Raw genomic sequence first — 16,630 nt, 5'->3', positions numbered from 1 at the left:
GAAAACTAGAATCTTCATGTTCTAAATTACAGCCTTTGGAACATTTTCATATACCACACAGGACAGGAAATCCATGTCTAGGTACATGTAACACAACACAGTTACTTCTTATACATGATTCCCTAAAGACTAGAGCATCATAAATCAGCATTCTCATGGATCTAAACAAATGGGGTTTGGTTGAAATACCATGGGGAACACAGTCTGCTTCAGTGGGTAGAGCATGAATCCTGGAGTCTGGCAAGCCTGGGTTCTTACCAAAACTTTGTGACTTAGTTCTGTAAAATTAAACAAGTTATTTGTGCAGTTTTCTTATCCATAAAATGGGGATAGTACGAGTACTTACCAGATAGGTCTCTTAAGAATACTGAATACAAATGTGGGAGCCCCTAGGTCAAGTGCCAATAATAACTCAGGAAATCCGTTTTTATGTTCACCTTAATTACTACCACCATCACTTTAGTCTCTATCACTGAGGAAGTCTTCAAGCATCAGCCAAAGGAAATAAACTTGAAGTGATGAATTATATTGGTTGGTTAATACATACTGCTGTCTTTTGATTTTTCCTTATTTAATGATTACACTGGTGACAGCTACTACCCAGCATGGGTCCCTTTCATGATGCCATTTTACAAAAGAACAGGAAAATAATTCCAGGTTAACTTCTTTGTGGAAACGGCTTTAAGATGTGGAGAAACTACTGGGGCCTGGGAGACAAGTAGGATGCTAACAGGCATGTCTGACCAGTTTTGGCTATATTTGTTATTAAGCAAATCAGAGATTATGGGTGACTGCGAATGCTATTCTGAGTCAAAGTCTGACGAGGAAATTATAAAATGCAAAATCAGAAAATCTCATTCTAAGTGAGCAGTCTGATTCCCAGTGCCTCTGTGATTTCAGGTCTTCTAAATACCCAAGTGCTGGAGCATTTTATCCAGCAGGCTGCAGAGTGCACTGGTTAACAAAAGCTAAGAAGTCAAACTGCCTGATACCGAATCCCAGAACCATCATTTACTTTGTGACCCCACCAGTAAAAAGGCTGCTGTATCTGACACTGAGTGTATATATATGTATGTGTGTGTGTATGGATGTATATATAAATATATTAGCTGCTGCTGCTGTTCTTCTGGTTATTTTATTTTTCATTTTGCAGTGCAACAATCTTCTCATGTCTGTGTCCTTCCTCTAGACTGTGAGCTCTCTGAAGGAAGGGACCAGATGTATTCATCTTTCTTTCTGTGTCCACTACTAGGAGATGCTCTAACAAAGTTAGATGAATGAATGATGGACTGAAAGAGCAAATGAACATCAAAGCAAGAATAACTTGGAACAGAAACCTTGACTTTAAGTTGAGGAAAATGAGAATAAATAAGACTACTGATGAAATCATCTAGAGAGTAATTAGCAAAAGACCAGCCATCTCCTCAGCTCTCTTACCTCTATCTTATTCCTAAATAAGGACTCTGTGTGGTCTTAATCCACATCACTGACTTTACAGATAATACCCAAGCCCTGACAACCAGCTCACAGGATTTGCTGGGTTCTAACACCTTCCCAAAAAACTAAATGACAACAACAAAAACAAATGCCATACTTATGGTTTATTCTAAAGCTAAAGAGAATTTTGATAAATAATAATAACAGATTAATACACAATTTAGTTTTGAACATTTTGGAATTTACATTAAAAACAAATCCCATTCCTTTAATAGGCATTTATGAGATTTTAACTTAAGGTTCCCTAAATTATTATGCAAGATTAGTTTTTACTCAAGCAGCAAATAACATTTGCAAGCAACAATATGATGTCTGTTCTTCCTCTGGAAAATGATTTTGAGTGGCTGAAAAAAATATAATTTGTAACACTTTTCCCTGTCACCTCATTTTCCAGTGGACCATCCCCTTTACTTCTTCACCTTACCGAAAATGAAATTAAAAATCTATGTCCCTCACCTCCAACAGTTCATCTCCAATACGCATTCGTCCATCCGTGGCAGCAGGTCCTTCTGGGTTAATTCCCACCACAAATATGCTCATGCGTGATCTGTCTTTATTACCAGCAAGGCTGAGTCCAAGTCCATTCTTATCCTTTTCAAGCTCAATAATGTGCAATTCTCCAGGAAGGTCTGCATATCTTTGCCTGATTTTTTCTATTGAGAAAAAAAGGGGGGGGGGATAAAAAATGTAAATAGAACACTTAAATGTATATTACAAAGGAGTTAGCATGTCCTCATCTTCTTACCATGATGGTCTTTTCTTGAGAATGAAGCAGCTGAAGTCATTCATAACCTTCTGTATAAATTACAGTTAATTATTCCATCTCCATTTAAAAACTTTAGTTCACCAATAAAACCTTCTCTGATTGTTCAGGTTCACATTGGCCTAGACTTTCTGTCCATTATTTTCTTACCTAAGATAGTCAACAGGAATGTGGTAGAAACCTTGGCTTCCCTATTCCCCTCCAAAAACAGAGGAGGTGGGTGAGAAACAAAGTATATACACTAAACATCAGCTATGTGAAGAGAGGGTTTGGTCCTGGATATATCATGCTAAGCAAAATAGACATGGTTCCTATTCTTGTGGACTTGCAGTCCAGTAAGAAAAAAATCAACAATTAATTCTAAATAATTATGTTTCTTTAAACTATGCAAACGGTATAAAATATTTTATTTTATATTTTTTAAAGATTTTATTTATTTATTCATGAGAGACAGAGAGAGAGAGAGAGAGAGAGAGAGAAGCAGAGACACAGGCAGAGGGAGAAGCAGGCTCCATGCAGGGAGTCCAATGTGGGACTTGATCCCGGAACCCCAGGGTCATGCCCTGAGCCAAAGGCAGATGCTCAACCACTGAGCCACCCAGGCATCCCTAAAATAATATCTTATATTAAGTGGGTAAAACAAGGAGAATTAAGGATGTTGGTTTAGCTGTTCAATCTGAATTCAATACACAAATCAACCATTTACTCAATGTCCAATAATTAATACATTATTTTGTTCTATGGAATTCTATTTCTTCCTGTGTAAAATGGGCATGGTAATAACCACTTCATGAATCTTAGGAAAATGAAATAAAATACACATTAAAGAACTTACAACTAGCTCATGGTTTATAGGTATTCTATAAATTTTTTATTCAATTTTTTCTCTCTCCTTGCTACCCCCTACTCTTTGGTCTAAACACCCCGTTTTAGGATTTGGCTGGTTATACTTCACTTGTGTTGATTATGTGCAACAAAATCACGTTGGAAGATCAGTGTTGGGAATGATACTGGTTTAAACATGTCTTACACCCCACAAAACACCAGCTCAGGCCAGGTATTTTGCTGGGGCTCAAAGGCTGACATCTTCAACTGTGGTATGATGCAATCATCTCATCAGCTTAATAACCTGTTGGCAGATCGCATCTATCCTGGAACTCTATGCTCAGTCTAATGCTTGACTTAGGCTCACTGTCCTTACAGGGAAACTTGCAAATTCAAAGCTGAACTCAAATAATTAGTGTTAAAGGGGATGGGGAGGAAAACAGCCTAGCCATTGTATCACTTTACCACACCTAACAAACACTGCCTTGAGAGCAGATAAATTTAAACTCATAAAAATACTTTAAAAGAATTAACCATATAAATAAATGGGTGCATATTTTAGAATGAGAATACATGTTTGCTTTATAATTATTATGAAAAGAATTTAACTTTCATGGATAAAGCTTATTATTAATAATAAACAATACATTTAGCAAAATATAGTAAAATACAGGTCTTGTGACATAACTGCACTCTATATAGGAAAAAATACAGTCATATTAACATTGAAGTAAATAAGCTTAAAGTATTTTTGTTGGTCAACTATCAAAAACAAGATACTATGTGGGTATTTTAATGAATGGAGACCTGTAAGACACACATTACCCTCAAGATACTGACATCGCAATATAAGGGAAGCAAACAAATGCAATAAATACCAAACAACTACAATTATTTAAATAGAAGTTTTGATCACCACAAGTGCTGGTCATGGAATATTAATTTATTAGGGAATAAGGTCAATGAATAAATACTAAACAAATTGTATGAGCAGTGACTGCTTTTAGAGTTTTAAGAACTGATATTTCTAGGGGCCTGAGTGGCTCAGTGGTTGAGCATCTGCCTTTGGCTCAGATTGAGATCCCGGGGTCTTGGGATCGAGTCCCACATCAGGCTCCTAGTAGGGAGCCTGCTTCTCCCTCGGCCTATTCTCTGCCTCTCATAAATAAAGAAATAAAATCTTTTAAAAAAAGAACTGATATTTCTAGAAGAGATTTCATGGAAGAAGCAGAATTTGAGAAAGGTTTTAAACAAGGTACAGAATCTAGTTATGAGAAGAATCCTGTAGATGGAATAGCAAGTGGAGAAAAATATGCAGGTAGAGCAAGGAGAAGAATGTGAGAGTCCACTTGGCTGTAAATTGAAAATTCTTTGGGTTAGCGGGTGGGTGATAAGGAATCACAGTACAAGGTTTACAGAAATTCCAACTGGGGATCCTGTGGAAGTCCTTTGGGGTCCCCCAGGGATGGACCTTGAGAGGATACTCCATGTTAAAACCTCTTCTCCCAGATTCAAACAGACCATTTCATGCCCTCATTGCTTTGTTTGTTGGAGTTACAGGGTAAGACAGTTAAGAGATGCCAGTACGCTAAAAAAAAAAAAAAAAAAAAAAAAAAATAGAACAAGAATTTTAACACATCCTCCTCAGAAAAATAACAGAAAGAGATTGTTTAAAAAAGATACTGAAGACTTTAACAACACTATAAGCTCAAAGCAACAGACATAAGAGAACTCTGCATCTGACAGAAAATATAGCGAGGGAGGCATACGCACAACAATTACTGAAGCAGACTGTGTGTTGGGCCATAAAAGAAACTTTGATAACACTTACAGAACGGATATCATACAGGCTGTCTCTTTGGACACAGTGCAACAAAACTATAAATTAACAACAAATATAACTTTAAAGCTCTGTGGTGTTTAGAAATACATTAATGTTGTGAGAAGCCCAAGATTTAAAAGGGAAAAAAGGAAATTAAAAAATACAGCACTAACAATCAAATACAAATGATACTTCTAGATGTCAAACTTGAGGGGTTCAGTTAAGCAGAACCTAGAAAGTAATTTATAATTTTGAATCACTTTTTCAGAAAACAAGAAAAGTGAAACAATAATAATAAGCGTTATACCCAAGAGGTTAGCGAAAGAGCTACTTAGCAAATGCAGAGAAAATGGTAAAGCAAGGTCATAGGCTAATAAAAATAGAATCATTACCACCAATCAGAGCCAAAAATCCACAGAACAAAAGCATTACAATAAGGATCAATGAAATTAAAACCGAGTTCTTTGAAAACAATAACAAGACAGACACTGCAATAACTGATCAGGGAAAAAAAACGGATGATAGAAATAAATTCTTGAACTAGAAAGGGGAAATAACTACACAGAGATTTATAAAATAAGATTATTATGAATAATGTATTGCTATGAAACGCTGGCACACTTTAAAATCTAGAAGACAGATACATTTCTGAAAATTTAAAATGCCAAATTTCTCAAAATTTAAAATACCATTCTCAAAAATAAATGTAAAACTGCAATACACCAGTAATTATTAAAGAAATTGAAATGGTAGCCAAGGATATTTACTTTAAAAAAAAAGCCGCCCCCACCCCCCCAGTTCTAGACTGTTTATATTTGAATTCTATCAGATGTCAAGTTTTTTGTTTGTTTTTTAAGATTTTATTTATTCAAGAGAGACACAGAGAGAGAGAGAGAGAGAGAGAGAGAGAGGCAGAGACATAGGCAGAGGGAGAAGCAGGCTCCATGCAGGGAGCCCAACAAGGAACTTGATCCCAGGTCCCCAGGATCACGCCCTGGGCCGAAGGTGGCGCTAAACCACTGAGCCACCCGGGGCTGCCCAGATGCCAAGTTTTAATGAATTTAATCAATGTAACTTGTTCCAGAACATGGGCGGGTGAGAGGAGGGAGTTATCCTCTTCATATTTTGAGGCTGGTATAATCCTGATTTTCCTTCCAAAAATAGAGACAAATCAAGAAAATTATAGCCTGACTTAACTTAGGGTCATAGATAAAAAATATTTTTTTAAATAATTTAATTGAGAGTATATTGAAAATATTTAATTTGACCTCTATGATATGGCCAGTATTTGACTATTTCCTGACTTAAAAAATTGCAATTTTAGGGATGCTAAAATGCTCAGTGGCTGAGCATCCACCTTGATGATCTTAGCATCTGGGATGGAGCCCTGTATCAGGCTCCCTGTGGGGAGCCTGTTTCTCCCTCTATGCCTCTGCCTCTCTCTGTGTCTCTCATGAATAAATAAATAAATCTTTAAAAAAAAAAAGAAGTAGCAATTTTATATGATTCAATCTAAGAATACATTATGAGTAAGGATGTATTCCAGGAATGTAAGGATAGCTAAATATCAGTAATTTTTTCAAGGAAATTTTCACATTGATAAAGCAGAAAAGTTGAAAAATTATGTTAATAGAGAAAAACATTTGAGAAGGTACAATATCTACTTAAAATTTTTTTTAAAATCCAAACTGTTGGCAAACTAGAATAGAAAGTCATTTCTGGACTTAAAGTGACAAATAGAAAATATAACAGGAAAAAAATTTGCATATTTAAAACCAACAGGGCAATTAAAATAAAGAGAAGCAGAAAAAGATTAGCAACCTCAATAAAAATCTGGCCAAAAGATACAAAACTCAACAGACATGTGAAGAGATGCTCAACTTCATTAGTAATTATGGAAATGCAAATTATAGTGAGATACCAGTTTTCACTAGTAGACTGGCAAATATCTGAAAGCTGCATCATTAAGCCTTATGGAGATACGAGGAAGATACTATAGGAATCTTCATGCATTGCAGCTGGGAGTGAATGGCACAGTCTTCTGGAGAGCAGTCTGACACTACACTTAATCAAATTAAGCACGCACATATTCGACAAACCAGCATTCCACTCTTGGGAATATCTTAACAAATTCTTACACAGGTCTTAAAGGAATGTTATTTACGATAGCAGAGGAGTTGGAGGTAACATGGGTATCTGTCACTGGGAAAGAAGATAGATGAACTGTTGGACATCGCAGTGTACCATCAGCAGGTAGAAGCAATTAACTGGAAGTAGTAACAGAGATTTCAAACAGCGCTGAATGCAAAGGGAGGGAAACATGGGCCAATACCATTTATGCAAACTAAGATTACCACTCTTGGGAATATCTAAAACATAAAAAAACATAACACATGTTTTGGAAGTCCATATACAAAGTTGCAAATGTTTAACACATTAGAATGGCTAATTATGGGGGTGGTGGTGGAAAAAAATAGGAATACAAGGGAGTGAAGAAAACCAGTAAGGGACCCCCAGCAGACCAGTGACTATAATATGATATGAAGGATTATACCTAATGCAATTCCCTGTCCCTGGTGACTGAAAAAAACAAAGATGCTGAGAAAAGGTTCAGTGTTGTATTAATATGAAAAGGCAAGTCAAAACTAGTCTGACTTGTTCAATTTTCAGAAGAAAAAAATTTAACCCTCATGGTCGTTAACTATATAGTCAAGTGCTTAGACATGTCAATAATTAATGACAAGAGTGATTCTTCTTTGATAAAATATGGCGCCATCACAGTTATGAAGGCCTCAAATTAACTGCTACAAATGGTGAATCTCTATCAACATATTCTTGGGGCAGAATAGAAAGAGCAGAGGCTAAAAGGTCAGAATGCCTCCTAGTGGAGGCACATAACATCCTTGGTTCCTGGACCACCTACTGTACCTCCATGAACAGATTTCTTATTTGTAAAATGGGGTTATTACCTTGAAAATGGATGTTAGCTAAAAATGCTGGAGGATGCAGGATCCAAACAACAAACCATGACTTTGTTTCCATGATTTAGTTATGTTGAGGTTTTAAGTTAGTCTAAGTTCGTGGCAAAGCTATTCTTTTCTTCTTTAAATTTGTCTATCTTGAGGAAAATTGAGACTTGTGAAAGGAAGCAATGGACCCTCCCCACCAAACAATGACTTGAAAGAAGCAGTCACACAGTCCTCCATGGGAATCACTAGGGGAAGGGGCTAGCTAGCATCACTGTCCCTCAGATTCTCTTCCCTGAGTTACTCCTTCCGAGGAGCCCCTCGGACAACTTCTGCAGGTGCAGAGGAATCACGCCACCAGGTCAAGTGTTTGTCCCATGCTACATACTCCATTGAGATGGCTTCAAAATTCAAGACAGTTAAGCATCTGTCTTTGGATCAAGTCCTGATCCCAGAGTCCTGGGATCGAGCCAGGCATCGGTCTCCTTGCTCAGCACGGAGTCTGTTTTTGCCTCTCCCCCGCTTGTGGTCTCTCCACCCTCCCTCTCTCATATAAATAAACAAAATCTTTAATAAAAACTGTGTGGTAATAAAGTGTGAAATTTAAACCTTTTTATTTTAAACCAGCAAAAATGGGTTTATTTTTAATTTTTATTTTTTTTTCAAAAATGGGTCTATTAGGGAATAACAGAGAATTGCAATCAGGTACAAGCAAGCTATGGCAAAAGCCACAGGCATGGCATGTTTCAGAATCAGAGACTTTTAATTCAGGGAAAACAAACTAAGAAATTGTACAAAGCTACATTCTCTTATAGAGAATCACACCGTCACCCCCAGACTCCATTTTATAAAGAAGACAGAAGAAATGAAAATCTTGTATAAGGTTATGAAGCTTATTTATAGCTAAAAACTAAAGTCTTCTAACATAGTTAAATTCTTTCTCTATCAAATCATGTTCAGTTTATCCAATAACATTTTGTAAAAAGATTTTATTTATAGAGAGAGACTGAGCATGAGAGAGAGGATGAGCAGGAGGGGAGAGGGAAAAGGAGAGGGAGAAGCACACTCCCCACTGAGCAGGGCTCCATCCCAGGACCCCGGGATCATGACAGATGCTCAACCGAGTCACCCAGGCATTCCTCTCCAGCAACGTTTTTAAAGAATAAGAATTACTTCAGCTTTCTCCCTAAGTCAAAGAAGCTATCTTTAGGATCTTCATAACACCTCCTTATAAGAAAGAAACATCTGATAGTTTGTCATGTCCCTATATCTTTGTAAACATCTCCATTTGCACGTTAGTGGACTAACAGGTGAGGTGATTTGGTCAGTATTTGGGCCAAGTTGGGTGAGTTCAAGCTGTGATTTCTTCATCATACCACAACTATCTCTTAGACTGGTAGAATTTTAAATAAGAAGAAGATTCTCCTAAAAGAGCTCTAGCTATGGTTCCCAGGCCTAGACTCCTCAGAATTACTAGGCTGGCCACCTAAAAGTCACCCTTAGAGCCTATAAAACAGAATCATGATTGGGCTCTCACAGCTGAGATTCTGAGCCAATGACACGTTTAGTCAAGTCTAGTAATGGGGTAAAGTTCTCTTTGTAACAGGGTCCTTAGATGATTCTCACAGGCAGCTAGATCTGTAAATAACAGATTAATCTACGCAATACAAAATTTTTTTCTATAGTGATGACAGTCAACTGTAAAGTTCACAGATACCAAAATTTAAGTCAGCCTTTAAATACATCCTTCACAAGACTGATTGAATATTGAATATGGAGCCAGAATATCTGGCTCTATGATCCATGTTTCAGGATTAAATAAGAAATGTTTCGATTATATAATAGGTTACTTTAGGATCTCGGTCTCAGCCTTTCTGCGTCTAGCTCCCATCCTCCTGGGTTGCCTCCCTCTCTCTATCTCAGATGTTTCCTGAAATTTCCATGACTATTTGTTCCTACTCTGTAGCTGAAATAAAAGGTGAGCTAGATTTTCAAAAGGGAAGATGGAAAACTAAGTCTTTGCGGGGAAAGTGGAACAGCACCCTCATCTTTGAAAAATCAAGACACTGCATGCCAGCTTGTTAATTCAGATTCTGAGAAATTGTAGTCAAGCTTCTCTGGCTGAGTCAGCACCAACTGTTCTGCACTGTCAGGCGTGTGGCTCTGCCGCAGGGGAACCCCACACCACCTGGTATTTGCTCTGAGGGCAACTGGGAGTCATTTCCAGGGTAACCAGTGGCTAAGGAAGGGGAACTTCCCCAGCTGAGAAAGGGGATAAGTGGGAAGAAAATGTATAAAGAGAATGGTTTTCTTAAATCTTTCAGTTTCACAGAAAATACAATTAAAGAGGAGGGGGAAAGAGTATTATTTTATTTGAAGCCAATGGGGCTCTCCTCTGAAATTAAGAAAATAGAACCCTTACTTTGTTTCTTATACGCAAGCAAATACCCCTATAAATTATGTAAGTATCAGCTTTCAGCAACAAAATATTAGAAGTGTTCGATGATCCAGAATCTTACTATCCCCATTACTGGTATTTTCTAGAAATATTTGTAATAAATAGCTAACCTTTACTGATTTTCATTGACTTTCACAATGTATTAGTCAAATGGTAGTGTAGTTCATGTCTCAAATAACCTAGATGCCCTCCATTTCTAAATACAAATCAGATTAGGCTATAAGAAAACTACTTCTTTGGCACCAGGCTTTACTTAAGTTTCCCTGAATGAACATCAGCCTAGAATAACTAGAGAGAATAGTCTTTTCTACTCAGCTGAACAGTCATGCTTGTTTTATATATGGATTTTCCAGCCCCATGACAGTGTTATCTGAAAAAAGGAATCTTTTTTTTTTTTTAAGATTTTATTTATTTATTCCTAGGCACAGAGAGAGGGGCAGAGACACAGACAGAGGGAGAAGCAGGCTCTATGCAGGGAGCCCGATGTGGGACTCGATCCTGGGTCTCCAGGATCACACCCCAGGCTGCAGGCAGTGCCAAACTGTTGCGCCACCGGGGCTGCCCTGAAAAAAGGAATCTTAAGCTGCTCATCATTCTGTATCAAAGCAACAATGCCTTTTCCTTGTCCAAGAAAGCCAGTAAGATTTCTCCAGTGTGATCTCCGGGTGTTTTCCTATCATCACAAGATACCAGGTGTTGCTAAGTAACAGGGCCTTTTTCCCAAGAAAGAAACTTAATTCAAGTCCCTGCCCAGTATTTTAATACATTTAACACACCAGATACAGTTTCAGAATCATTAGTTATCTGGTCTGTTTTTAAATTACAAAGGATAAAACAGAGAAAATATTTAAATACATTTTCTTTACATTAAATATAAGCAACCACTTGTAAATAATTAGGTTCTACTAAGCACCTTTTAATCTAATTTTTTTTAAAGATTTATTTTTTTATTCATGAGAGACACACACACACAGAGAGGCAGAGACACAGGCAGAGGAAGAAGCAGGCTCCCCACAGGGAGCCCAATGCAGAATTCGATCCCAGATCCTAGGATCATGCTCTGAGCCAAAGGCAGATAGATGCTCAACCACTGGGCCACCCAGGCATCCCATTAATTTAATTTTTTTATGCAGTTACCAACTTTTAATTCTCTGAGTTGGATAGTACCTGCAGATTTGAGAAGTAAAAACATATGAAAGAAAATCATACCTAATCATAAAAAACAGCATATAAACTTCAGTAGTAAGAAGCAAATCTCAAGGGAAAGTGCAGACCAAGTAGAGCAAATACTGAAAATAAGTCAGTGTAAAGAAATTATATCTTACATAACAATAAATAAACTTCCCTCTTACATGTTGTAGATGATTTAGCCAGTATATAAATGTGATATTGTATGGATCTATAAATAGAAATTAATAATTGAAACATTCAAACATGAGAACTACAATTAAGTATAATAATAGGTATTATTCGAAGTACTTCATTATTAACTCAGTCTTTATGAAAACTCTATGAGATAGGTATTATCTCTAACTTTACAGATGAGGAAACTAAGGCCCAGATCAAATAGGTAACACACAGTTACACAACTAGGTAATGGTAAAGCCAGGATTTGAAACCAGAAACTCGAGCTTTGGAGTCCATGATCATAGGTGAATGCCAAGACCAGAATTAAGCAAAGAGTATGACTCACAGAACTCAGAAGGAAAAACAGAGATGTCAAATCATTTCATTCCTTTCCTTTCATTCACAAAAAATTCAATCCACATTAAACAGAAGATGGAAAGAAAAATCAGCTATAAATCTAAAGTAATAAAATTTGGGCAATTAGAACAAGAATCAGGTGTGCCTGGGTGGCTCACACAGTGAAGCGTCTGCCTTTAGCTCAGGTCATGATCTCAGAGTCCTGGGATGGAGTCTTGAATCAGGCTCCCTGTTCAGCAGGGAGTCTGCTTGTCCTTTTCCCTTTACCCTTCTCCCCAGTCTCTCAAATAAATCAATAAAATCTTTAAAAAATAATTAGAACAAGAATTATTAAGGCTATTTTCTGAAGAGATCATACAGTAAGAAAAAAAAGCTTCAATAGTGAAAATCTAAAATCGTCCCATTAGATGAATCAAAATTCAATCAAATCCATATGCAATGAACAAATTTTAAACACAAGACACTATATTAATATTACTTGAATGTTCACTGTTAGAAACTTCACTGATCCCTTTATATATTTTGCATGATATTGTAAAATATAATCTTCAACATGTCTATTTACAGTAGAAAGGACAAACTATGGCATATTCAAACAATGGAACTTTATTCAGCAATGAAAACTAACTAGTACTACCTGCAACCTGTTTGGACATTAGAAGCAACCTGTTGAGTGAAAGAAACCAACACGGCAAAGTGTATATACTCCAGTTCCATTTTTATTGAGTTCAAAAACACAGAAGCTAATCTATGGTCTTAGAAGTCAAGCTAATGTTAACATTTGGGCGAAAGGGAAGAAATAGTGAATCAGAGGGGCACAAATTAACTTCTCGGTGATAGTAATGTTCTATTTTGTGGCCTGCATGGTGGGTGAAAATTCAAACGGTGTTACAGTTTTGTTTGTATATATTTCAATAAATTTATTTTTTAGAAAGAGACTTGACAAAATAATGTGAGGACTCGGTCTGAATCCTGATTTGAACAAACTAGAAGAATCCATTTCAAGACAGTAAAAGTTTTGATTGTGGGTTGTGTGTTGGATGAAACCGAAAAATTATTGTTAGGTACATTAATAGTATTATGATTGCATTTCTAAAGATGCTTATGTATGGATGAAATTACATGGTGTCTGGAAATGGCTTTAAACTATTTCAGTAGATGAAAAATGAGGGAGAGGTGAAACTGATCCAGCAAAACCTTGTTTATTATTGAATCTGGGAGAATAATATTGAATCTGGGAATTCATGGACCATTCTCTTCAGGTTTGCAAATCTTCAAAAATTTTCACAACTAAAAGAAAAATAAACAAACCCTCTTAAAAATTCTAAAAGGTATAATCATCCCACCGTACAGATGATGAAATGGAGGCTCACTTGAAGTTACGGAACTCGTCTAAACTTGCATTTAGTATTTGGTGGACCTGGGGTTCAGATTCAGGTCTGCCTCACTCCGAATCCTACCTGCTCACCAACCACACGAGAGGATAAAGACGTTTGCTGTGTTCACATCTGGGAGAGTGGCAGAAGAGAGGTCTAAAACCTGCCTTAGTCCTTTTGGAATTTACGATTTGGTGGGAGGCAATCCCCAGGGCCCAGCCTGTGGGAGCAGTCTGCAAAGGATGATGTGCAGAGGAGAGCTGAGGACACAGAAAGACCAAGAGGAAGATAATACGCACAGGATGATGGGGGGCGGGGGATAGAGGGAAAGCTAGCATGGGGTGGCAGGAAACAGCTGACACATAAAACCAATAAGGCTGCGAACCGTTCGGATGTTGGAGGTACAAGGGCTGGGGAAGGGAAAGGATAACAGGGAAACTGAGGTCTGAGCCTCAGAAACAAGGAGTGAAGCATGAAGGGATGACAATTCAGTTTGAATGGGCTGGTTTGTGGTATCAAGTACGGGGAGTTGCTGAATTCAGCCTGGAGCTCCAGAATGAAGGAGAGGCAAGCCCAGAACTCCTGCCAGTCAGGCAAAGGTGGGTGAAACTCTGAGCAGTTTCTGAGAATGAATTTGCACCCAGCTGTGTGAGTGCTCAGGGGGAGAAGGATAGGGAACCTGACCGTTTAGGAGGTCATTACTATCCACCCAAGAAGTAATACATACATCTGGGGTTAGGTGTCAACTGAAATAGAAAAAGGAACACAGATAGTCAAAGAAATGAGTAAAAGCTGACTTCACGTATTCATTAATACACACACACACACACACACACACACACACACACACTGAATGCTTGCTCTGGGCTACTGGCTAAGGATATAAGTCAGGGGGAATTAAAAGATAAAAGAATAAGGATTGGATTAGATACTAGCAAAAACGTAAGAGATCCAAATATGATTGGGATCTTTCAGTCACATAACAGCAAAGATTCACCTTCTGTACTCAGTACCTAAATGCTTAAGAATCACGTTTGGTCTGGAGAGAGAAGGAAACCAGTCCAGAGCATTCACAAACAAGACACCAAGGATCATTGAGGTTAATCACAAATGGATGGGAGAATCGGGAACAGAATCCCCAAGTCCCTCTTAATTCGTTTCACTAAGTTTCAGATATTGGGGCTATTAGGCCCAGTCTAAACTGGAGTTGGAGGTGGGCTACTCTCTTTCACCTCTCATTTTCATACATCTCACCTCAATTCCTTCTTCATTTCATGCCATGAGAAAGCTGGTCACTCTGCCAAAGCCCTCTGGTAATGAGGGATGTGGGGTAAGGCAAACATTCAGGGGTGGGGAGGAACATACTACTGAAATATAGACAAAGCACAAGTTCCCTGACTGCCTTTAGGCTTAACATAAGAAAAGAAATTAGTTGGGACGCCTGGGTGGCTCAGTGATTGAGCGTCTGCCTTTGGCTCAGGTCATGAGTCCAGGGTCCTGGGATTGAGTTGCACATGGGGCTCCCTGCAAGGAGCCTGCTTTTCCCTCTGCCTGTGTCTCTCTGCTCTGCCTCTCTCTGTGTGTCTCTCATGAATAAATAAAATTAAAAAACAAAAGAAACAAAATTAGTTTAGTACAGAGCAAAGTTTATCTACCCTAATTAGGGAGGATGATCATATTTGCACCTTTGCTCAAACACAAAGGTTCACACAATCAGGATTGATAGCTATGTCCACTGAGGCTTTCTGTAAAAGCACCATCACACCCAAACCAGTATTTCCCAAAATGTGGTCCCCAGAGCACCTGAGGTAGTTCTGTATAAAAATCACATGTCTGGGCTCCAGGCCTGATCTACAAAATCTAAATTTTGAGATGCAAACAAGGAATCACCACCTTTTTTTTTTTTTCCCTTTTAAATAAAGATCTCTAATTCACATTAAAAATTACTAAAAAACCTAAGACAGATCCCCATCCAAGCTCCAAATGCCTTTGTGGACCTAAGAGATGGCTGAAAACAGGGTATAAAAAACGATTTGATTATCACTGGCTTTAGATTTTTAGTAAGTCTTGAGAGAAACCAGTAAAAACATTTTGGCTTTGAAAACAGTACTGAAAAAAGTCAAATGCAATTTTAAAAACACTCTTCACAATCATTCGTCGGACATTTTAAATATCAGGAGAACATAGAATATGGTTCTTTAATCACTATAAAAGCACTGAGTCCCAAGCTCATTATGGTTATAGTGTGGCAGAAATGTGTTGGAGCTGCACTGCTTTTTGCTCCCTGGTCATTACCCAGTCATGCAGTAATGCTCAACAAAAGCTCCATGTTGGCAACAGATCAGGAAATCAGCAGTGGCACTGACAACATTAAGGTGTTTAATTATATTTTCTGGAAGAGAAAAAAAGTGGCAGTTTGCAATCATTAACGAAACTGTAGTAGAATGTAGAAAAAGGAATATAACACCGTTATTTTCCAAGTTTACCTAGTCCTGTTAGTGACTGAGTCTTTGGAAGCAAACTTCCCTCTGCATACCTGCTTAGGAAACCATCTGGCTTTGTTTGCCCAGGGCCCTGTACGTATGCATTAGTTCCAATAACCATCAGAGCAAGGTTTAGGGAAGAAGTAGAATACTAGCTGAGGTTCGACAGTATTCTGGGTAGTTATCTTTAGTGGTTTATTGGTTACATTTCCCCACTATCACGAGAGAAGAAACTACCTCTCTTCTGGGTAGGCTAAGTTCTTGGCCCAGAGCAGGTGCAGCATAAATATATGAATAAATTATGGAAACAAAAATTTTACAAATTCTTCATTATCTGAACTGGTCAATCAACAGGTTAATCAAAATTTCTAATTAATACAGAGTTATATTTTCCCTAAGAATTAAATTATAACAGAAGACTCTAAGATTAAACTGAGAAGAACATCTTTTCTGAGTAATTAAGATGTTTCATCTTCATTAGAAACTATCTTTTCGGTATATTAAATCAGATTGAATTGGAAAAAAGGAAAAAAAGTACAGGAGGTTTAGAGTCAAAAAGATCCTCACCACGAGGCATATACAGAAGTCAGAAAGTACTACTGTTCAAATTCCATTGATGCCACATTGTATTTGTTTGACCCCTACCCCCAAGCTATTTAGCTTCCCAACCTCCATCTTTAAAATAACATTTCCTATCCTAGGAATTTGAGAAGACAGAACTAAAAAACACCTAAAA

At 37.7% G+C, this 16,630-nt stretch overlaps 1 protein-coding gene across 8 annotated transcripts in view; it reads right to left on the bottom strand.

Moving 5' to 3' along the window:
- Positions 1–16,630, bottom strand: part of PATJ (PATJ crumbs cell polarity complex component) — a 354,601-nt gene that overhangs the window by 145,072 nt on the left and 192,899 nt on the right. For all 8 annotated transcript variants that reach the window (XM_077892030.1, XM_077892027.1, XM_077892033.1 and 5 more), the window contains exon 28: positions 1,954–2,150. In XM_077892030.1, coding sequence (XP_077748156.1) covers positions 1,954–2,150 — 197 coding nt within the window. The remainder of the gene's footprint in view (positions 1–1,953; positions 2,151–16,630) is intronic.

This window comes from Canis aureus, chromosome 3, assembly GCF_053574225.1.
Source record: "Canis aureus isolate CA01 chromosome 3, VMU_Caureus_v.1.0, whole genome shotgun sequence".
Taxonomy (NCBI): domain Eukaryota; kingdom Metazoa; phylum Chordata; class Mammalia; order Carnivora; family Canidae; genus Canis; species Canis aureus.
This window is presented reverse-complemented; position numbering and strand designations above follow the sequence as displayed.